Below are 23,875 nucleotides of genomic sequence, written 5' to 3' on the forward strand. Positions count from 1 at the left end.
CTTTGATTAATTCTGCGTATATTTATTCAGTTAAAAAATAAATAGGTAACATTTTATTATTAACATAAAATTGTGCATAAGTATACTTACTTTCCTAAAAAAATAAGGGTTTACTTAGATAGGTAGGTACAATGACATTCTAATAAGCATGTCATTGGGTAGGTAGGTAATTATAGGTATACTTTAAAAAACATACAAGCAGGTAGGTATAAATGATTAGGTAGTAATTAGGTTTATCCAGTCTAGCATACAGCCGCACTCAGAGTCGCTAATCGTTACCTACTTAAGATTGAGTTAAAACGAGACAGATTTATTTGAGATATATTAGCTCTGTCTCGTTTAAACTAAACTTAAGTAACGATTAAGCGACTCTGAGAACGGTAGTTTGTTTTAATTAGTTAACGCAAATACCTACCGTTCTTTATTTTAAAATTACAACCGTCAAATTAACAAAGGAATATTGATTAGGGTGATTAGGTAATAGGTATAGACTATTAATAATTATTATTGTATTTATATTAATGTACTTAATTAATTAGGTAATAAGTGACGAATAGTCGAATAGGTAGGTATCTGTCCTCTTATGAAAGCTGAGAGTGACATATTTGCGTTTTAAAACTGGAAAGAATCATAAAATCGTTTTAATTTTTAGGGTTCCATACCTCAACAGGATAAAAGTCGAACCCTTATAGGAGCACTTCGTTGTCTGTCTGTCTGTCCGTCTATCTGTCTGTCGTGTCTGTCTGTCAGGTAGGTAGATCTTGCAGCACAAGTAAAGGAAAAATCCGAAACCACGAATTTGTGGTTACTTCACAAATAAAAAATTAAAATGTGTTCTTGAACAATTATAATAATTAGTATTTTTAATTTTCAAAATAAGATAACTATACCAAGTGGGGTATCATATGAAATGGTTTTAACTGTATATTCTTAAACAGATTTTAATTTCTTTTTACCTACTAATTAATAGTTTTTAATTTATTACAAACATGGCGAAAAAATACGTAGTACGGAATCCTCGGTGCGCGAGTCTGACTCGCACTTAGCCGGTTTTTTAATTATTTTGCCGCAATTTTTCACTTAGCTTTCATAAGACAGACTCTACAACAGTTCGAGATGGTTCGACGTATCTATAATCTATGGTCTAGTTGACGCCGTTGAAGGTCGCCAGGTCGTCCCTCTGCTCGTAGACAGAGCGCGGCGCGATCTTCTCTCTCTCCTCATTGCCCGCCACCAGCATGGCGAGGTGCTCCTGAAACACAAACATTATGCTACAGACACTGTATAGAATTACGCAGAATTCTGCACTGCGGAGAATTAGTAACCCAGAATGTTGCGGAAACATCGCAATCATCTAAACTAAATGAAAAGCAGCAGAGCGGCGGCCGTGAGGCGAGTGAGGTAGTCCAATCGGGGGGTAATAAAAATAAAAGAAAAACTCTTAACTACAGTGCTGAAGTGGTGAACCCTATGTGTTACTACATTGTGTTAAATAATATCTAGACGTTACTTATTTTTCGGACATAGCACTTCGTATAAGATAAGTTCACGTACAGGTAAGTTCGTTTAATCATTAATTATTTTTGAAGGACGCGAAAATATCTCAGCCAATCATAGCGCGCACATAGCGCGCGTCCGTCCGCTATTGGTTGTTGCATACGTGCCATGTTTGGTACGCGCGAATCATGAGCGAGGAAGCACGAGTCTCTGTTGTTCTTGTTTTAAAATCTTAACGTATAGCTTATTGGTCTATATTCCATTATTATGTTACAGTGCGACAAGGCTATCTTGGCGCGTGGCGAAAATCGGAACTAACGTTGCCGTCAAGTGTCCCCTTTGTTCTTCTTTGAATATTCTACTAAGCCTTTGTCCTCCAACAGCGCCCACCTGTCAATGTCATTCAAGTGCCAAGAGAGCCTTGTCAGTTGTCGCACTGTATAATAATATAATGTAGGTACTTAATAATAAGGAAAGGGGCGTTGAAATCGGTGGGCGTAGGCTAACAAACCTCCGTTTCGCTGATGACATTATCTTTTTTTCATCATCGGCGGCGGAACTGGAACAGATGCTGAATGATCTAAACTCGGTAAGCCTTGAGGTTGGGCTGAATATGAACATGTCAAAAACCAAGCTTATGACAAATAGCACCAAGCGGAGGATAGAAGTGAGAGGGGACAGAATTGAATATGTCCAGGAATATATTTACCTTGGCCAAATAGTTTCTTTTCAGGCTCGCCAAGATAAAGAAATCACAAGGCGTATCGAAAATGCCTGGAGAAGCTTTTGGTCATTGAAAGAACTGTTTAAAGGCAACTTTCCATTACATCTTAAGCGAAAGCTCATGGACATGTGCATTCTGCCAACTCTCACGTATGGTGCTCAGACTTGGTCCTTGACAAACTCTCAAAAGTCCAGGCTCAAGGTTTGCCAAAGAGCCATGGAACGCAGCATATTAGGTATAAAACTAGCAGATCGCGTAAGGAATTCTGCTATACGTTCCAAAACGCGAGTAGCTGACGTTGGCCTTGCAGCCGCTTTACTCAAATGGGACTGGGCAGGTCATGTGTGCCGTATGCCAGATGAGTTATGGGCAAAATCTGCTTCTTTTTGGACGCCCCAGAATCATCAACGCCAGCGTGGTCGGCCGAGGCGACGTTGGCGTGATGAATTAGAAAAATTTACAGTTACGTGGCCTGAAGAGGCACGAAATAGAAAATTGTGGAAGGATCGGAGGGAGGCCTTTGCCCAGACGTGGGACAGCACAGGCTGATTTAGATTAGATTTAGATTAGGTACTTAATGTACATTCGGTAGTATTAGTCGTGCGCAAACGAATTTTTCCGATGCGACCTATAAAAGTGGTAATAGGTCTGTACTTATTGTAATGTGTTGACCTTGAGAATCCTATTCTATTTAAATTGCGTTTCATAAGGCAACCAGAACCCGGAACCAGAAACCAGTAAGGCCTAGAAACGTCCTCAGTGGTGAACTAAACTGCATTGTTTAGTTCGCCAATTGAAGAACTTTCTCGGGCGTGTTCCTTAAAAGCCTCATAGATGGCGCTGTACATGTAATTTCAAGGAAAGCCGTAGATAGTTCTTATGCATGGAAATAATATACGAAAATACGTTTTCATACCATATAGGTCTTGGAGGTAGCTTGCAGCTGTTTCAGCAATTCCTGAAGTCTGTTGCGCAAGCCACGCACTTCCGTGATCGCGCTCTCCACGGGCAAAGTCTGCAAACATCAAGGATTGTTAGCCCCACAGATTACAGAAGTAGTCTTTTATCTATGGTTAGCCCAGATGTTTTTCAGAAAATAGATTAAAGAATGGAATGGAAAAGAAATGTGGAAACATGTCTGCATGCACTTTTTTTAGTATGTAGTTATTACCTTGAGCAGAGCATCCGCAGCTGTGGAGAGATGCCTCGTCACCATGGATAGTCCTTGGCGGATATTGCTGCAACAAAATACAAATTAACTAGTATTATTTACTTATTTTTCTAACACCTACAGGTCCTACACCGAAAAGTGATGCAGTCAAGAAAGAGATAAAACACAATGCCAGTACATTATCTTCAGTCTTCAACTCTTCAGACATTAGTAACTACATATTATGTGTATCAAATATCAATGGAGCCAAGAAGTTTTCACGAAAATAATTTTTGTATTAGCATAGGTCATGTCTGTGGCTGTTGTAAACACAACTATAAACAAATAGATCATAGACAAGGCACTGGGTCTGTGGTCTACTCTAAAGACATTGACAGTGACAGTGATATGACATATAATGTGACTGCCTGACATTAGGCAGGAAACGGACTAACAAGCTTGAGATTAAATTCAACACGTAACGTTAACGGACTTTTACATTACATCGATTTCAACACACAAGTTAATAAAGGAAAACTCAAGATTCCACAAAACCAATTGCGACAGCCAAGAAGAACGAAGGTTCGAAACTTACCAGCGCCTAACCAACAGCCCAAGGTACAAACAGTGGCAGAGTCCTTATATGCTGTAGCAGACATGTCCTGGAGTGGAGACCACGTTCCGAGCGTACTGTGCGAGTTGCGACGACACCCCTAGCCCATTGGACCGGCGATGTTAAGTAGATGACGGAAAGTGGATGCATGAGGAAGGCAGAGGACCATGTAAGGTGATAAGCCCTCGGAAGTTTATATACTTAGGCTGATTAGCTTAGTACGTGCGTACTACACAAATTTCCAACCCCTATTTTACTCCCTTAGGGGTTAGATAAAAATCCTTTCATAGCGGATGTCTATGTCATAATAGCTATCTGCATGCACGATCCAGTAGTTTGAGCTGTGTGTTGTTGATAGATCAGTCAGTCAGTTAGCTTTTACTTTTATATTTTTAGAAGAAGAAGATGATGTTGAGATGATGATGGATCATACTTGGGTAGGTCCGTATGTGTGTAGTTAATGAGGTGGACGATCTTCCTGGCACTTTCCCTGGACAGCAGCACCAGCAGTTCCTCCAGAGTTGCAGGGCGAGCTTGGTTCTCCGGCTCAGGCCGGCTCAGGGACGCGTACAGCTCCTTCGCTTTAGCCCACGCGAGAACTGGGTCTGTTGCCACCTGTACCAAGACAATAAAAATCTGTGTTAAGACCAGCCAGCCACGAGGAAAGCCAGCATTAGTTTGGTTCTTCGTACTTAACCTTACAGTATTTAAACATTCAAATTCCATGACAGCGAAATTATGAATTACGAAATAAAGCCAATTACAGAGATCTTCTTATACCGGTCTTGAGGATTTTTTTTCAAACACTTTTGTAGAGCGCTATCTCCCTTGCACTCATGGACGTTTTGTATGTTTTGTCTCACGCAAGTGCGCCAGAACCGGCAATAAATAGCTACTACTGGAGAACAAGGATTATATTATCCAACCGTCCAGAATAGATGGAGAAATAAAAAGATATTTAAACGAGAATCCCTCACCAACTCCGCAACATAGACCAGCACGTGTATCTGCTCCTTGATGGCCTTAGCTTCGGCCAGCGCCTGGCGCGTCAGTCTTCGCTGCAGCTTCTTGCGCAGCCGCACGCCGTGCTCCACCGCCTGCGCCGCGCGCGCGCGCCCCGACTCGTCCTTGCTGTCCACCACGTCCGCGCCAGTCACTATGATCACCACTATGGTAAAGTTTTAAAGCTGCAATCGCTAACACTATCTTTTTAGTGTTCCGTACCGAGCAACCTGAGCAACCGACCTGGGTGCAATCAATACCCAATCGTGCACCCACTAGAGGGCGCCAGCTGTACAAGGCGCACGATTAAAATGGAATACCTAGTTATATTTATACCAGTGATAGGAAATTCGGGTGCAAATGGTTGGATATATCATAGGCGCAGGGTTTTTGAGTCCAAAAAAATTTAAAATGGGTTCATGAACAAATGATTAGTATTTTGAACTTTTAAAGTTAAGACTAAGTACTATACACAAGAGGGCCGTGGTGTATCATAATAGTGTAAAATAAGTTTTTGATTTATCGTGCAAAATGATGAATGAGCGACTGTAGCCGCACTTGACCGGTTTTTTCTTTTCGGGTACGTGCCTAATTACATTGACTTGTTCATAAACTGTAGACCGTAGAATACAAATAGAGATTTACTTACATTAATTTAATATTTAGGTATGTCCAGTGGCGTGCACAGGGTTTGAACTTTGAAGCCAGGGTAGGCATTAGTTAAGTAAGAGCCTGTTTACTGGCAGGTCATTATGAAAAATATGCATTGAGCTATTTAACTGGGTTCGATTTCGAGTTAATTGAGTTAGCTGATAGGATCGTAAGATATACATAGGTAGCAAAGAATAGCGTCCCATGCTTGAGCGGACGCAAAGTCCAGCAAAACGCGTGATTTGTTATTGTCGTTTGTCATTCCAACTGGCGATAACCCGAGGTCCGAGATAATGCTTATTACGGTAAATTGCAGTCAATAACTCGATACGACACCGGATTTAACGACCTCCCCCTACCGCAGCGTAGTGGTGAACGTTGTGCTCATATTAATGGGAGGTTCTTGGGTTCATTTTTTTTAAAAAGAATATTAGCCATGTCAAATGACTAATATTCCCCTTTCCTCTCCAACTAAGCGTCAGGCTTGTGCTAGGAGTAGGTACGACAATAGTGCAACGGGCGGGGTTTGAACCGTCGACCTTTCAGTTTTCAGTCCACTCCTTTACCGGTTGAGCTATTGAGGCTCTATTGAGGCTTAATTTGGTATTTAACAACTAGTCAAATCAGTAGGTAACTTTTTATCAAACGTCAAAACAAGGTATGCGAGCTACTATGAAATATTGAAATGTGACGTCACAATCATTTGACGTGCTTTTTTTAGTTTAAACGATAATTTAAAATGGTTATACATATTTTAAAACTATCAAAGGGCGTGGATTTTACACATTTTGGAAGACCCTCTATTTAATAATCACTGAGAAATAATTTATTTTTGACACAGGCAAATACCCAATTCCCGGCAGAGGAAATTTGGAATTTTGTAATTTCTAAATTTTCTCTGGTCTGCACAGGTGGGAGGCTTTGGCTGTGGCTATTTACCACCCTACCGGCAAAACCGTACCGCCCAAGCGATTTAGCGTTCTGGTACGAATTACGACACCATGTAGAAACTAAGGAATATGGGTTTAATAAAACTTCCAAACCACTTCCAGATTAACCCGCTTCCATATTAGACTGCATCGTCACCTACCACCAGGTGAGATTACAGTCAAGGGCAACTTGTGTCTGAATAAAAAAAACCAGCCAAGTGCAAGTCCGACTCCCTCGCCAAGGGTTTCGTACTACAGTCGTATTTTTCATTTATTCGTCGTATTTTACATTTCGCACGATTCATCAATAACTAAGTAGGCCTATTATATGCATTAAAATAAATCAAAATCTGTTTTAGAAAGCCCTTTCATATTATGATACGCCACTTGGTATGTTAATCTAACTTTGAAAGTTGTAAATCCTTTATCTACACTAATATTATAAAGAGGAAAACTTTGTTTGTTTGTTTGTTTGTACTGAATAGGCTCAAAAACTACTGGACCGATTTTAAAAATTCTTTCACCATTCGAAAGCTACATTATCCACGAGTAACATAGGCTATATTTTGTTTTGGAAAAAAATAGGGTTCCGTAAGATATTTGGGTTTTTCGGACACAAGGTGTAAAAAATCAACCAGAAAAGTTACTTATTTTGCGTACGCTGCCTAAACTATAAAAGATAGAACCATAAAATGTTCTAATTAATTGTAGATCTTATAAATATCTACAAAAAAGTCCGCGACACACTATACCCATCTATGTCGAGTGAGGCACAGCAACCATTTTTTTATTTAAAAATCTTGAATTTTTTTTGGACTACATTTAAACGCGTTTATTTTACTCATGCTATTAATCCTTATCAAAATAAATGATTTCATCACTAAGAACAGTTTATGGAGATAATATTTGGTCTTTGAATGATTAAAATTGGACGTTTGGTTTTGAAGTTATGGCGAAATTAAAATATTACGATTTCTGCTGCACGGCCCGTTGTATTATATAAAGAGGTAATGTCGTTAAGTTTGTTTGTAGGGGGTAATCTTTAGAACTACTGAACCGATTTTAAAAATTCTTTCACCAGTAGAAAGCTACATTATTCCTGAGTGACATAGGCTATACGGGATCTTTAAAAACCTAAATCTACGCGGGCGAAGCCGCGGGGATCAGCTAGTTGTTCATAAACACATATTTTTTCTTGTGATGTAACCACAAATTCACGGTTTTCGGATTTTTTCCTTTACTTGTACCTACTATAAGATTTATATTGCCAAATTTCATGATTCTAGGTCAACGGGAAGTACCTTATAGGTTTTCCTTGACAGACACGATAGACAGACAGACAGAGTACTGATAACGAAGTTATCCTACAAGGATTCCTTTTTCCTTTTGAGGTACGGAACCCTAAAAATAGGATAGGGTAGGGAATTTTAATTTGAAAAAAGTAGATTCTCATCAAACTACTTTTTCTTTCAAATAAAAATTCCGAGCAAACTAGCAGGCGGGTCCCCTGATGTTAAAGAATATTAGCCAAGTGTATCATGCTAATATTCCCCTTTCCCCTCCAATTAAGCGTAAAGCTTGTGCTAGGAGTAGGTACGACAATGGTGGAAAAATTAATAAAATCGGTTCAGTAGTTCTAAGTTTATCAATTAGGTAAGTACCTACTACCTACATACAATAATGAGTAATTAGGCAAACCTACTGAAGAGTACAGTGGAGGAGTGATAGGCCCTATCACAATTAGACATCGCCCAGACGAAGGCTCAGATCATCAAAGTTCAGGGATCAGTATCGATTTGACATATTAATATAGCAAATTACATGAAAGGTTGTCTGTCGATAACGTTTTGTGGTTTATGTGTCTGACATCATTATTGGAATTATTTACTACGATTCGTAATTAGTAGGTATTGATAGAAATTAATTTATTTCCTTTGCCTTTAAAAATATCTAGTCTATCTAAGCGAATCTATGGTAATAGAGTAAAGAGTTAGTTTAAGATATTTAAGAAAAATAAAGTTGTCTGTGGTCTATTGGACGCCAAGTAAAATGGTTTCATTTTAATGATCCGTAAAATTAAAAACTAATATACAATAAAACTCAACATGGTAGCAGACCAGTGGTTCCGATAAACGTAAAAATAAATAATAAAACACCTATACCGTAAAAATAATAAACATAAAACTGTGTAAGAAAAAGTTGTGAGTTGTGAAAACTCGTGAAAACCAAAATGGAGGAAAAAGACGAAATTTCTCGTATACAAAGGCTTACAAATGAAAAAACGTTTACCTTATGGAAATTTCAAATAGATATTCATCTCCGAAGTACTGATTTGTATGAAATCACACTTGATCCGACAGACAAAACGTACACCTCCAAAGAAGAAATAAAAAAAGATGCCCAAGCTAAAAAAATTATCACCAGTACAGTTGACCGTAAACACCTACCATTATTACTATCATGCAGTACTGCATCTCAAATGTATAACAAGCTATGCTTTATCTTCGAAAAGAAAAGTGACCAACAAAAATGTAATACTTTACAAGAATTCTTCCAATATTCTTATAACAAACAACATGATATGACCTTCCATATTAGCTCGCTTGAAAACATAGCATACCAACTGAATTGTCTTGGTGAACAAATAAATGAAAACATGCTCATTTCAAAAATTCTGTCCACATTACCTGAGCAGTACAATAGCTTCATAACAGCATGGGAATCAACTATAACCTCTGACAAAACTATTAACAATTTAATTTCAAGAATATTAGCTGAAGAAAAGCGCTTGTCAAACACGAATAATACTGAAAATGTTGCATTTAAAGCCTATAATAAAAACAATAACAATAGAAAGTTCAAATCTTGCAAATTTTGTCATAAAAATAATCACTTAGAAAAAGACTGCTTTCATAAAAACAAGAAACCTTTTTGCACTGTCTGTAAGAAGAACAATCATCAAGAAAAAGATTGCTTCTGGAAAAAGAAACAAGTATCTTTTCTGGCCGTCAATGAAAATTTCATAATCGATTCAGGCTGTACCAGTCACATGACAAATAACGACTTAATATTACATAATAAAAAACAATGTGAAATAGAAATAAAAACCGCAGAAAAGAATAACACAATAACAGCAAGTAATATAGGCACAATAGAAACTAAAAACTGCAACTTTGATGATGTGCTTTATGTTCCAAAACTTGAAAAAAACTTACTGTCAGTTAATGCTATAACGGAGAAAGACGGAGTTGTCATATTCACAAAAGATAATGTTATTATTAAAAAGGACGATGAAATAATACTACAAGGCGAAAAAAATATTAAAGGTTTATATAACATAAATATCAACACAAATACTGAAGAAAATGTCTTGATTTCATATAAAAAAGAAACAGCTGAAGAGTGGCACCGTAGATATGGCCATCCTGGAAAAGAAACATTGAAAAATATTATTAAATCAGTAAATGGCATAAATATAACAAGTCAGGAAATAGATACACTTACCTCTACTTGTGACATATGTATGAAGGCAAAACAAACAAGAATACCATTTCATACTAGACAAAAATCTGAAAGAAAATTACATACAATACACACAGATGTGTGTGGGCCGATTTCACCCATAACGTGGGATGAAAAGAAATATATATTAACATTTATTGATGACTATACAAATTATACTCAAGTCTATCTATTATCTAATAAAAGTGAAGTATTTATGTATTTAAAACAATACGTTCAAGAAATGGAAAGACACACAAACCAAAAAATCAGCATCATACGCTGCGATGGTGGTGGAGAATATTCTAGTAATAACCTGAAAGAATGGTGTAAAAACAAAGGTATAAAAATAGACTATACAATACCCTACAGTCCACAACTTAACGGCAAAGCTGAACGTTTTAACCGCACCTTGATGGAGAAAGCACGAGCTATGCTATATGAATCTAACCTAGAATTTGAAATGTGGGGCGAAGCTGTACTGTCAGCAACCTACTTGTTAAACAGAACTCCACGAGATAATCAAACACTAACTCCAATAGAAATGTGGTCAAATAAAAAACCAAATGTGACAAATATTCAAATATTCGGTTCAGAAGTCTATACAAAAATATTAAAACCCCTAAAAAATTAGACGAGAGAAGTGAAAAACTTATAATGATTGGATACGCTCCGACTGGATATAGACTCTGGAATTCTGAAAACAGAGAAATAATAATAAGAAGAGATGTCAAATTTGTTCAAAGCAAAAAAGAAGTAAAAAGTAATAACCTAGAAAATGATGAAGATATAGTTGAATTAACTCATAGCTCATTACAAAATAAAGAAAATATGGAAAAAGAAATAGAAGAAGTTATGAATGAAGAAAACACTAAGAACAATGAAACAACACAGACACAAACAGACAATGAAATCCAAAAAATATATGAAGAAGAACCAAAAACAAATGAAGAAGAAATAAATATACCCGATGACATAACAGATACAAATCAGGATGATGACAATACAGAAAGTTCAAAAGGTAAAAGACAACGAAAACCACCGCAAAGATATGAAGATTATGTTATGATTACATATAGTGAAGCAATTAGTGGTAAAGACAAACATAAATGGCAAGAGGCTATTGAAGATGAAAAGAATTCTTTGATTAAAAATGAAGTTTGGAAAATTGTAAGTGAAGAAGAGACTAAAGGAAAAAAGATTCTAAGTAATAAATGGGTATTAAAGATTAAAGATGATGGCACATACAAAGCTCGTCTTGTGATCAGAGGATTTGAGCAAAGAGAGGGAATTGACTATAATGAGATTTTCAGTCCAGTAATAAACAGTAGTCCTTTAAGAATGATTTTAGCAATTGCTGCTCTAAACAATTTAAAAATCAAAACATTTGATATTAAAACTGCATTTTTATATGGCAGATTGGACAATGAAGAAATCTATATGTATCCACCTGAGGGAATGAATATTAACGGTATATGCAAATTAGAGAAAGCCCTGTATGGCATGAAACAAGCTCCTCTTAAGTGGAATAAAACATTTACAAATTATTTGAACAGTCAAGGTTTATTACAACTTAAAACAGAACCATGTATTTTCAAAAATGAGGAAAATTCAATATTTTTAGGCATCCATGTAGATGATGGAATAGTAATTGGGAAAGATGAAAAAGAAATAGACACAATAATAAGAAAAATAGGAAACAGATTTATAACTAAAGTAGATAACAACCCAAAAAGTACCTTGGTATGGAAATAATACAAAAGGAAGATGAGTTAAACTTAAAACAAGAAAATTTTATAGAAAACCTCTTAAACGATTATAATATGATGGAAACAAAAATATCACAGATACCAATAGAATCGAGTAAAGTAATAGAATCACCAAAGAACACTAAATTTCCTTACAGAGAACTACTCGGAAGTTTAACATACATTTCAAATAAAACTAGACCCGACATAAGTTTTGCTGTTAACTACTGCAGCAGAAAAGTAGAAAACCCAACCGATCAAGATGTACACAATTTGAAACAGATATTGAAATATCTCAAAGGATCTAAAGAGAAAGGTCTTATTTACAAGAAAGAGAAACAAGATATCGAACTAACAGCATATTGTGACTCAGACTATGCTGGAGATTCTGAAACAAGGAGAAGCACAACGGGATATATAATATTCCTGAGCAACTGCCCAGTAACATGGTGCACGAGACGTCAACCTATAGTAGCACTTTCTAGCACTGAGGCTGAATACATTGCCGCAGCTGAATGTTGCAAAGAACTATTATACTTAAAATCAGTGATTCAAGAACTCTTGGACTTAACTAGTGTTAAAGTGACAGTGTTTATAGACAATCAAAGTGCAATTAGACTAATTGAGAATGGAGTTATAAATAGACGTTCCAAACACATAGACGTTCGATTCAAATTTATCCATGAAAAAGTGAAAAACAGTGATCTGATGATAAAATATTGTCCAACTAGTGAACAAACAGCTGACATTTTTACTAAAGTACTAACCAGAATCAAATTTAATTATCATGCTAATAAGATTGTTGTATAAATTAAATTCTGTGTTTAAAATTTAAAAATATTGCTTAAAACTTAATTCAAAGTAGGAATTCTATATAACTTTTGTTTTAATCTAAAATTGTATAACTTTATCTTAAGAATGTTTTAGTAATAAGTAATAACTTAGTAAATGTAGTAACTAAACTAAAAACTATGTATAAGGAAAATAAAACAACTTTTTGTTTATATAATTGTCATTTAATAAATAAGTGAAAAAACCAACATTGTTAAAATTTTGAATAAGTAATTTCTGTGTAACTTAGTATAAAAGAAAAAAATTGTTTTTGTGTTAAAAAAGAAAATTGTGTAAAAGACAAAGGAAACAAAATTAGGGGAGTGTGATAGAAATTAATTTATTTCCTTTGCCTTTAAAAATATCTAGTCTATCTAAGCGAATCTATGGTAATAGAGTAAAGAGTTAGTTTAAGATATTTAAGAAAAATAAAGTTGTCTGTGGTCTATTGGACGCCAAGTAAAATGGTTTCATTTTAATGATCCGTAAAATTAAAAACTAATATACAATAAAACTCAACAGGTATCTACCTAATTATAACCGAGCAATGATAGCCATAGTTGTTGAGAAATAAGTATCCTAGATTTGGGGGGTCCAAGGTTCGATACCGGGCAAGCCGCAACGCACCACGTGACGCGCAACGCCCCGCATCTCCAGAAAAGAGCCCTCTTTTCGGAGATCTGTGCGTTTTGAGCAATTAAATATCATCGTGAGGAAACCTGCATGTCTGAAAGTTTTCCATAATGTTCTCAAAGGTGTGTGAAGTCCGCCAATCCGCACTTGACCAGCATGGTAGACTATGGTCAAACTCTTCTCTTTCTAAGAATGAAACCAGTGCTCAGTAGTGAGCCGGCGATGGGTTGATCAAGATTGCACATTTACCCGACCATCACGTAGTCGAATAAAAAATAAATATTTTCCAATATAACCAAAGCAGTCTTACCATCGGCAGCATCCTGGTAATCGGGCGGCAGGTACTTGTCGACGTACTTGTCGGCCGTGGAGAGCGCCCTGTCCAGCGCGCTGGCGGTCACCGCCGTAACCCTGGAGTCCAGCACCGCAGTCCCCAGTTGCTTGACGGAGTCGGCCCGGCGCAGCACGAAGCGCCGCGTCTCCGAGTACATCTGACGATGGGCAGACTGAGTGAGGACATTAGGAAGGTTGACCGTTGGAATCCAATTCAGAACTGTGCGACTCTTTTTTAAACGAAACTACAGTCTGGTACTAGTTTTTTTTTAATTTTTTTAATAGAGACAGCGTGCAAACGAGCAGGCGTGTCACCTGATGTTCAGTGATTAACGCCGCCCATGAACATTTGCAGCACCAGAGGAACCGCCGATGCGTTGCCGGCCTTTTAGGAATTTGTTGGTCCGCCGCGCCCCTTGAAATAACCCCATGTTGTAATCTAGTGGGAACATCGCCGATGGGAGTTAGTTCCACAGTTTGCATGTGCGTGGAAAGAAGGATCTGGCGCAGCTTGTTGTTCTTATTGTTGCACTTCGGGCCATGATAGGTAACATTGCAACAATTTGTTTTTGTAGTTTATTTAGAGGATGCCCGTGAATCAAGATTAAAAAATCCCGCACGAAATCGTTGATTTCGGGGTAAGAAGTAGCCTAGGTATATAACAATGCAGATCGAAATATCACATTGATTCGTTGTTCTGTTGCGGCGTGATTGAAGGATAATCCAATCTGGAGTGTAACATAGACTTTCCTCCCAGAGACTGAAACCGTTCGACTCACATCTTGGGGTGGCAAGTGAATAGACGGCACCCTTCTCTCGACGACATCTAGCGACATACACAGGAACTTGTCAAGCTGGTGGATGGGCGTCTCCAGCAGATGCACAGCGGGCAGAGCCAGCTGCACTCCCGTGGCGAACGACCTCTCTCCCAGGGATAGGTACCAACGTATGATCGGGTTTGATTCCTGAAATATAGAATTTTGTTCGTGAAATGTGTTCCGCAAATATCATGGCTATTCAGTATCTTAGTGGCTATATTACTTAGGTATAACTACTTGTCTTATTTGCCTTTGCGAAAAGTATCAAAAACTGGCCAAGTGCGAGTCAGGCTCGCGCAATGAGGGTTCCGTACTACAGTCGTATTTTTTCGACATTTTGCAGGATAATTCAAAAACAATGATACATAAAAATAAATAAAAATCTGTTTTAGAATGCACAGGTGTAGTACCTTACTCAGTATCTTACTTAGAAAATTGAAAATACTAATTATTAGTTCATGACCACAATTTTTTTTTGTGTGATGTAACCACAAATTCAGTTTTCAGATTTTTTCCCCAAATGTCAGAAAAATTTCATGATTCTAGGTCAACGGGAGGTACCCTGTCAGACCGACAGACAGACAGACAGACAACAAAGTGATCCTATAAGGGTTCCGTTTTTCCTTTTGAGGTACGGAACCCTAAAAACAATGAAACTCCTCATTAATGAGTCATTAATAGTTATTCGCTGACTCCAATATCGTCATTTTTAGGGTTTTCCCGTTGACCTAGAATCATGAAATTTGGCAGGTAGGTTCATCTTATAGCTGACATTTGCATAGCATTTTCAGGATTGGAGTTCCTATGCACTAGGCAGCCTAGTTGTGGCAGCCAGACAGGCAGCGGCTGCCTATCAGAATCTATACTTATAAATTATAATAAAACTGTAACTTGACGAATTCTGTGCATCAGTACCTACCCTTATTATAAATGCGAAAGTGTTTTTATTTATTGGTTTGTTGGTTTGTCCTTCAATCACGTCGCAACAGTGCAATGGATTGTCGTGATTTTTTGCGTGGGTGTAGATTAAGACCTGGATTGACATAGGCTACTTTTTATCCCGGAAAATCAAAGAGTTCCCACGGGATTTTTAAAAAACCTAATTCCACGCAAACGAAGTCGCGAGCATCAGCTAGTTAAATATATTTTGAAAATTTTAATTGAAGAAAACATTATCGATATACATACCCCAAAACATTTTTTTTGGATTTTTTGTCTGTCTGTATGTGCGCGCATCACGCGAAAACGACTGAACGGATTTAAATGAAATTTAGTACAGTGGTAGCTGATACTCCAGGTTAACATACTATAGGGTAGTTTTTATCCTGAAAACAATTAGGGATTTGTCGGGATACAGGATCAATTTTTTATCGATTTTACTGCATAACTCCTTCAAATTTGAACCGATTTTCAAAATTCTTTCTATCTATGCGCGGATTGCACAGATCGGATCAATGACTGCCAAATAGCTTAGCGTGAGGACTCAGGCTGAGATCTATAGAGCGCACTCTGACTTATCTTAGACTAAGACAGAGTTAAAACAAGACAGAGCTATATCTCTCACATAAACCTGTTTCGTTTTAAGTTTTAACTCAACCGTAAGTCTAAGCAAAATCAAAGTGTGCTCTAGATCTCAACCTTAGTTTAAAGAATTAAAATAATTTGATGTTGGAACCATGTTGGAACAATTATATCGATATAATATGAGCTAATTCGAAGAATTCTTTTTGGCAGAAAAAATTAATTTACATAGTTACCCTGATCTTAGTGTAAATCTTCTCAGTGACTTCAATGCCTGACTCCACTATCGGTATGTTGGCGACCCGCTCCAGCGCCTCCAGCCGCGGCAGACCTGGCTTCTGGACTGCAGTCACTGCACACAAAAACGTTTCCTTCACTCCACTAAATTAATAGAATAGAATGGAAAGGATCGGAATGGAATAGAGTAGAGCAGAGAGGAGTGGAATTGAATCAGTGCCCTTATTATCAGTATACCCTTATTATAAAATATGTGAAAGTGCGTTTGTTTGTTGGTTTGTCCTTCAATCACGTCGCAACGGTGCAACGGGTTGACGTGATTTTTTGCATGGGTATAGATAAAGACCTGGAGAGTGACATAGGCTACTTTTATCCCGGAAAATAAAATAGTTCCCCCCACGGGATTTTTAAAAAACCTAATTCCACGCGGACGAAGTTACGGGCATCAGCTAGCAGAATATAATAGAAAAAGAACTCTCAAGTATTCAAGTTCCCTTACAATGTTTTCCTTCGCCGTTTTATGTTCTAAAAACTAATGATAATTGCGTTAACGATCGCTTAAACGATTAAAATTAACTTAGAAAGATGGACGATCTATCGATCCGAAATTTGATATATGATGTTAAAAAACACAATAAACATTATAAATAAGATAAGTAAATAAATACATAAGAAAATATACATAACTATTTTTTATTTTGCAAAGCGTTAATATTAATTTATCATGATACGGCCAAGCAGGATCAAATTGCAGGTCAAAAGAAATTGAAAGTACATAATTAATTTACGGTCTTATAAAGTATCGAGTTATTTACTTAGATAGTTAACTATACTTACCTACTATTATCACCCTCATTATTTTTAGTAGTATACACAATATACCTATATATTTTTTAATATTTACAGGTAATAATAGTTACAAAAATTCCTCTCTGGATTGCTAGGCTTAGCCGAGGTTTTGGCGTTTCTGTATTTTTTTTTTGTTTCAAATTAATGCGTAAAGAGGCAAATAGATTTGAAACTTTTCAGCAAAATTGACTAACCTTTCGGCTTCCGGCTCTGCTTGACGGCCTGTAAGTACGCTTCAGCCTTTTTAGCGATTGATCCTGTTGCCCTTTTACTGATGGCTGCAGAATCGGTTTCTACGATATCCTTTCTATAATTGCCCACCGTCATGATAGCTTGAGCGTTGCAAACTTTTTTACACAAGAATGTTACACTTAGTGGGAAACGCGCGTTTAGTTGGTGTACTAGCCACTTTTTTTTTAATATAATTTTAGCCAATATGTTTACACTGCATTACCATGATGTGAACTGATTCCGTAGCCTCCGTTAAGAATACCTACTTAGGTACTCTGCAAAGGTGAGGAGAGGTTATCTATCTCCTTTGGAACGTAAATCGATATTTTTAGGGTTCCATAACTCAAAAGGAAATAAAGAACCCTTGTAGGATCACTTCGTTGTCTGTCTGTCTTTCGTATTAATTATTAACCCGTCACGGGAATCAAAACCTATTTCGTTGATAACAGGTTGAGATGGCAATCGGGACATATCCCGATTGCTATCTCAACCTGTCGCGTAATATACCTGCCTGCCTTTCTTGTCCTGCTTCTCTCTCTCCGGTCGTTCCTTCATTGCTGAAGATCGTGGTCCTGGCAAACTGCCCTCGAATGGCTTATCTGTTTCCATCGGCTTCTGTCGGTGGCCATTTTTACAATGTGATGAAATCCACACCTGCTAGACTCCTTTAGCTGGTCGGACCACCTAGTTGGTGAGCGGCCTCTCGGTCTTCTGCCCTCAGTGTTGCCCGTCACTATGAGCTTTTCTAAGCTGTCGTCCCCCCGCCGCGGCAGTATGATGTGGCCGAAAATATGAGAGTAATCGTTGGTAACATATGGAGGAGAGTCGAGCAGTGATTCCGAGTTGCGAAAGGATAGACACGTTGCCCTGCTTAAGTTAACGAGAAGTATCCTATAAGTTTTGATCCAGTTTTGGTTGCTTCGAGGGACGCCCCTCATACCCACATTTCACCCGCTCTCGCCTGCACCGGATTAGCGCGAGGGTTGTGCGGGTGTGCGGGGCGTTTCCCTCTCCGATAGCCATCTCGACCTGTCGCGTACTTTAGCAATATCTTATAGTACAAGTAAAGGGACAAGTTCGAAAACTGTGAATTAGTAGTTAGGTACCTACATCACAAAAAAAAAAAAGTTACATATTATATTTCTTGTACGATAGTACGGAACCCTTCGAGCGCGAACCCGACTCACACTTGACAAGTTTTTATTTTGTTACTAATTATAAAAATGAGGGCATCGCTTTTAATAAATATTACGTAAACATTTATACCGAGAAATGACTTAGGATCTTTAAACTAATTAAAATTATTAATCTACAAGGGCAGATAACTAGATTTTTTAAATATGTATTATCAATAGGTTACGTTCCACAATATCAAAAATTTAAAAGTTAGCTCAAAATAAGTAACTAAGTTAAATAAGGTGGTTAAAGTGACAGAAGAGTTTATTTTATTTTATTTTTTAACTGACTTCAAAAAAAGGAGGAGGTTCTCAATTCGACTGTATGTTTTTTTTTTAATTTTTTGTATGTTTGTTACGCGATTACTCCGTCAATTATGAACCTATTTTGATGATTCTTTTTTTGTTTTGTAGGACATACTTCAGAGGTGGTCCCTTTTCATAAATTTGGTAAAGATCTGATGAATATCTTCGGAGATGGAGAACGGAACTCCTCAATGAATAACAGTAAATTACTCGCGATCAGTGTAATAGCTTAATAAACAGTAGGGTTTTAACTCTTGACAGACACGATGGACAGACGGACAAACACACAGACAGACAATAAAGTGATCCTATTAGGGTTCCTTTTTCCCATTTCAGGTAAGTAATTAAATCTCAAAATCAAACTGTAACTATTTTTTTTTTTAAATTGAAATATTTCATAGGAAGCCAACGGTATACAAAGATTTTTTTTATTATATTATATTCTAAATTAAAATAATAAAAAGAACCTTGTATGGTATGCAGTGGCATACAAACTCATCAATTAACCGCATGTCATGCATGATGCAAGTGGACATAAGACGGGTGACGGAATTTGCCGCAAACTATTTACTAACAAACAAACACGCGACCCGGAACCGCGCCCTATGCTGTAGCAATGCAACATCGCAGTGTAGGGTTCCGTAGTCACAATCCTCGAAAAACAGAAATAACTCCTTAACCTGTGAACCCTACTTAGCCATGATAGTTTTCTTTTAAAATTGATTATATGTATACTTCTGCTGTAGATTCTTTCACGTATACCTACCTACTACCATTTGGCTGATAAAATAAAATAAATAAAATAAAAATCTTTTTTATATTCAAATAAACTTTTACAAGTACTTTGATAGAGGGGGTGTCCCCCCCTTGACTCTAATAAAAATTAGCACTTTAAAACATCATATTTTACAAACGGATCTAGAAATCGAAAAATGATGTTCCCACACCCACAGTGTTTTTAAAAGACCTATTCAATGATACCCCACACTAGGGGGTAGACGAGAAAAAAAATCCATCCCCACTTTACATGTAGGGGAGCTACCCTAAAAAAATATTTATCAAAATTTCATTTCAGCACTTTGTCGGCGTGATTAATCAAATTACAGATTTCTAGCACTAATAGTCTCACTAAGATTAACCGAGGACGGACGGACAGACGGACGGACATGGCGAAACTATAAGGGTTCCTTGTTTACTACGGAACCCTAAAAACGGAAGCACTTTCACTTCACGAAACTTGAGAAATTAATCTTGAGAATCTTTTGAGCAAAGGTTGGAGTGGAAGGAGCTGGGAGCCTGGGACATTTAGGTTATTTATTAGCTTTAAATATAATAAAAATCTGTATACCTTGTACCTACTTACTTAAGTCAATTTGGAAAATCCCGGGTGGTATAATAGGGGAAGAAAAGTTTGTACAGGAAAGTTTTAATTATTGTTATTTTAACTTGAAATTTGAAACGTACCTAGGTTCTGTCTACGGGGTAGGATCTTACTTAGGATAAAATCCCCCCTAAGGGCGTGAAATGTAGGTTGAAAAAAAAAACAGCATTAGCTATATCTAATCTGTTGTGGGCATTAGGTATAGCTAGTGCTGTTTTTTTTTTTATAAAAATAGCGAGCAAACGAGCTCGAAGGCGGGTCACGGGGGTCACCTGATGTTAAGTGATTACCGCCGCCCCAGTACCAAACGAACCACCAATGCGTTGGCGGCCTTTCAGGAATTTGTTGGACCGCCCCTTGAATAACCCCACGTTGTATAAGTCCCGCAAATTGAAACGTCATTTTGACGTCAGCCGAAATAAGAATATACCATCAGCTCGAAACTTCAGTCTAGTGCTGAAGTCACTAAAATGGCGGCCACACGCATTAGCAATTTGCTGGACTTATAATCCAATGGGAACAGACAATATTTTTTAATTTAGCCGTGTTAAATGACTAATATTCCCCTTTCCCCTCCAACTAAGCGTAAAGCTTGTGCTAGGAGTAGGTACGACAATAGTGCAACGGGCGGGGTTTGAACCGTCGACCTTTCGGTTTTCAGTCCACTCCTTTACCTGTTGAGCTATTGAGGCTCAATTATCATTATCAACAATCATTAAAGTATTATAACACTATAGTGTTCAATCTTTGCAAAATTGAATTGAAGTAACTACTTATATAATGAAAAATGAAAAAGTGACCCTCGACCCGGACCACACCGTTATCAGGACTTTATCTTGACCACTGGTCACACAATAAAAACATCGTGTTTCACCAAACGCTTCCTAACCGTGACTCGTGCGTGATGGCGTGCTGCCTGCGTGGTAGACCTATGGACTTATGGACTATGGATATGGTGCAATACAATTTAAACAGTAAAACTGGCAAAAAAATAAAATATTTAGGTACAAACTAGCTAACACACACACACACACACACACACACATATACACTCACACATACACGCACACTAATAGTTATAGTTCTAATAGTTATAGTAAACATGTTAAATTTTATAATATCTACCTTACATGCAGATTCCTTTTCTTTTGAATATAAAATGAACCATCAATTTTAAGGAGAGTGCTGTCGCCTAAAACACAGGTGTATACCTAGCTTAGGGACAGTCGATTTTTCTGTATACCTACCTACTTTACAAATTGGCTTTGTTATTATGTATAAGCATGTATTCGTTCTCGTAAGTAAAGTATGTATAATTGTACCTCTGTTTGATCAATAAATAATAATTTAATTTAAAGCTGGTGCCCGCGACTTCGTCCGCGTGGAATTAGGTTAGCAATCGGGGGAGGCGGGGGGACACCCCGCGCACCCGCATGTCACCCGCGTTCGCCCGCACCGGGTTAGCGCGGGAGCTGTACGGGTGTGCGGGGCGCTCCCTCCCCGATTGCCATGTCAAGCTGTCGCGTACTATACTTACTAAACTTATAATAAAGAGAAGTAGCTATCCGTTCAGTTATTTTTATTTTTTAATCGTCTGGATGGCGGTAGCCGCTGAAAATGTGGCAGTGAATTACAGGCGTGACTACAGATAGGTATTACTGAACAAACGATACCTATTACTAAATTTACATAGCTGCTAAGCCTTCTTTTCTTTAAAGTCGGGTAAAGTACCTACATGTCGGGTAAAAACGTGGTAAAAACGGCGGTTAATCACTGCAACCATGGTAAACGGTAAAAAAGTTTAGAATATATGCAACAATATCGGTTAGGTATCTGAGCAAGCAATATTAGGTACTTCTAAATATACATATAAAAAGAAAAGGTGACTGACTGACTGACTGACTAACTGAATGACTGATCTATCAAAATACTGGACGCATCGGGCTGAAATTTGGCATGCAGAATGCAGATAGCCATTATGACGTAGGCATCCGCTAAGGAAGATTTTTTGGAAATTGAACCCCTAAGGGGGTAAAATAGGGGTTTGTAATTTGCGTATTCCACGCGGATGAAGTCGCGAGCATTAGCTAGTATGCATATAAAAAACAGGATTCAGGAAGCACCTCATTTTTACTAACTGCCCAAAAAAGGAGGGTAGGTACCTAATGTTTTCAGGGTGTTTCTTTATTCTATTCCACAATAACTTCAAAATGCCTCAAAAGATTTGGATGGATGGGGTACCGTTAGAATCCTAGTAGGATTGTAACGAGTCATCACGAGTGACACTGGCTATAAATTTGAAAAAAAAAATCATCATGGGAATGCAGTCGTGTTTTTTAATAAAATTATATTGAGTAAAATCGTACGGGAAGGAAAAAATGTAAAATTGCACTTACTTGTGATTTTGTGACTGGCGTGTATGTAGGCACGTTGGTAGTTGGTGGTGAGTGGTGAGTGGTGGTGGTGAGTGGTGAGTGGAGACAGCAGCCGCTCTAACACCCCTTTCTAACGGTCAACTGATACTGACTGAGCCGGGTAGCGCTCGACCACTGCCTCTGCATGCGCTAGATACCACGCAGATGCTTACGAGCGACACGGACTTTTTTTACACGAAGCGACGACGCGACGGCCCAAAAAACTGTACCCGTCAAGAGCAAGTCAGAGTCGCACACGAAGGTTTTTTGAATCGTTATTTACAGAGGTTATTCGCTTGGCGAATTTAAATTAAATTAAATTAAAATTATTTTTTATTGATCAAAAACATACATAGGTTACAAATACATAGTCTGCATAATATCTAAAAGTACAAAATACATGCTTATAATAACATACCAATTTTGTTAAGTATACAGAAATACCGACTGTCCCTAAGCTAGGTATATACCTGTGTTTTAGGCGACAGCAAAAAGTAGTTTAAAATTATTTAGAAATTTCCTTGAAGTGTAGGTAAAACACTATAAAAACCGGCCAAGTGCGAGTCAGGCTCGTGCAATGAGGGTTCCGTACCGTACTACCTACCTACCTGCCAAATTTCATGATTCTAGGTCAACAGGAAGTACCCTGTAGGTTTCTTGACAGACAGACAGACAACAAAGTAATCCTATTAGGGTTCCGTTTTTCCTTTTGAGGTACGGAACCCTAAAAAAGCAAATATGCCATTTCTCGTTCAAATAGCTGCATTGTAATATGGGCCTTTGAAAGTAGTTTCGATAACTGCAAAGTGTCGCTACTAGATGGCATTAACAGTCGCTTCAGTACTGAGTGAACATAGTCACTGGCAGCAGGAAGCGTAGTAGGTTAGTGATCAGAGCGACGGGCGCGATCCCAGGAGACGCAGGTTCGATTCCCGCCGGTCCGCAATTTTTGATATAATGTAAGCATTTAAAATTAGTTTGAAATGTTTTCAGGGTGTATGTAAGTGAGTATGTGAGTTTTTTATCTCAGGCTTGCAGGTTTCCTCACTATGTTACTGTTTAAGCAAGTGATGATACTTAATTGCTTAAAACGCTCATTCCTACTTTACTCCTGTAAATTAATAGTTGCTAAACTCCGAAAAGTTAGAGGAGGTAACCTGGGATCGATCACCAGACTCCCGAATAGAAGTGCGACATTTTAACTACTAGGCTATCACACGCTTTCGGTAAAGCATAAATTGCAAAGTCCCAATCGCTCCTATGTGAGTGATTATTGAATAAAATATGTCGTTAACTCTCGGCAAAGTCCGTCCGAGAAAAGAATGAAGCGA

General features: G+C 37.8%; 1 protein-coding gene across 5 annotated transcripts; it reads right to left on the bottom strand.

Annotated features, from left to right (window-relative positions):
- Positions 1-7: 7 nt before the first annotated feature.
- Lsd-1 (lipid storage droplet-1) lies at positions 8-22,683 on the bottom strand. Of its 5 annotated transcripts, none has more exons than XM_034972524.2 (9): positions 22,527-22,683; positions 16,188-16,303; positions 14,392-14,577; positions 13,590-13,785; positions 4,962-5,152; positions 4,418-4,599; positions 3,393-3,459; positions 3,138-3,236; positions 8-1,252 (listed from the first exon to the last, which is right to left on the bottom strand). In XM_034972524.2, coding segments are annotated over exons 1-9 (1,146 nt in total). In that variant the 5' UTR covers positions 22,528-22,683; the 3' UTR covers positions 8-1,144. The 5 variants fall into 5 exon arrangements, with proteins under 5 accessions (XP_034828415.1, XP_069357399.1, XP_069357400.1 ...); XM_069501298.1 differs by lacking the exon at positions 22,527-22,683 and adding an exon at positions 17,232-17,498; XM_069501299.1 differs by lacking the exon at positions 22,527-22,683 and adding an exon at positions 17,232-17,492 and having other exon boundaries at positions 4,962-5,140.
- Positions 22,684-23,875: the final 1,192 nt, after the last annotated feature.

The sequence above is a fragment of the Maniola hyperantus genome, chromosome 10, assembly GCF_902806685.2.
Source record: "Maniola hyperantus chromosome 10, iAphHyp1.2, whole genome shotgun sequence".
Classification (NCBI taxonomy): Eukaryota; Metazoa; Arthropoda; class Insecta; order Lepidoptera; family Nymphalidae; genus Maniola; species Maniola hyperantus.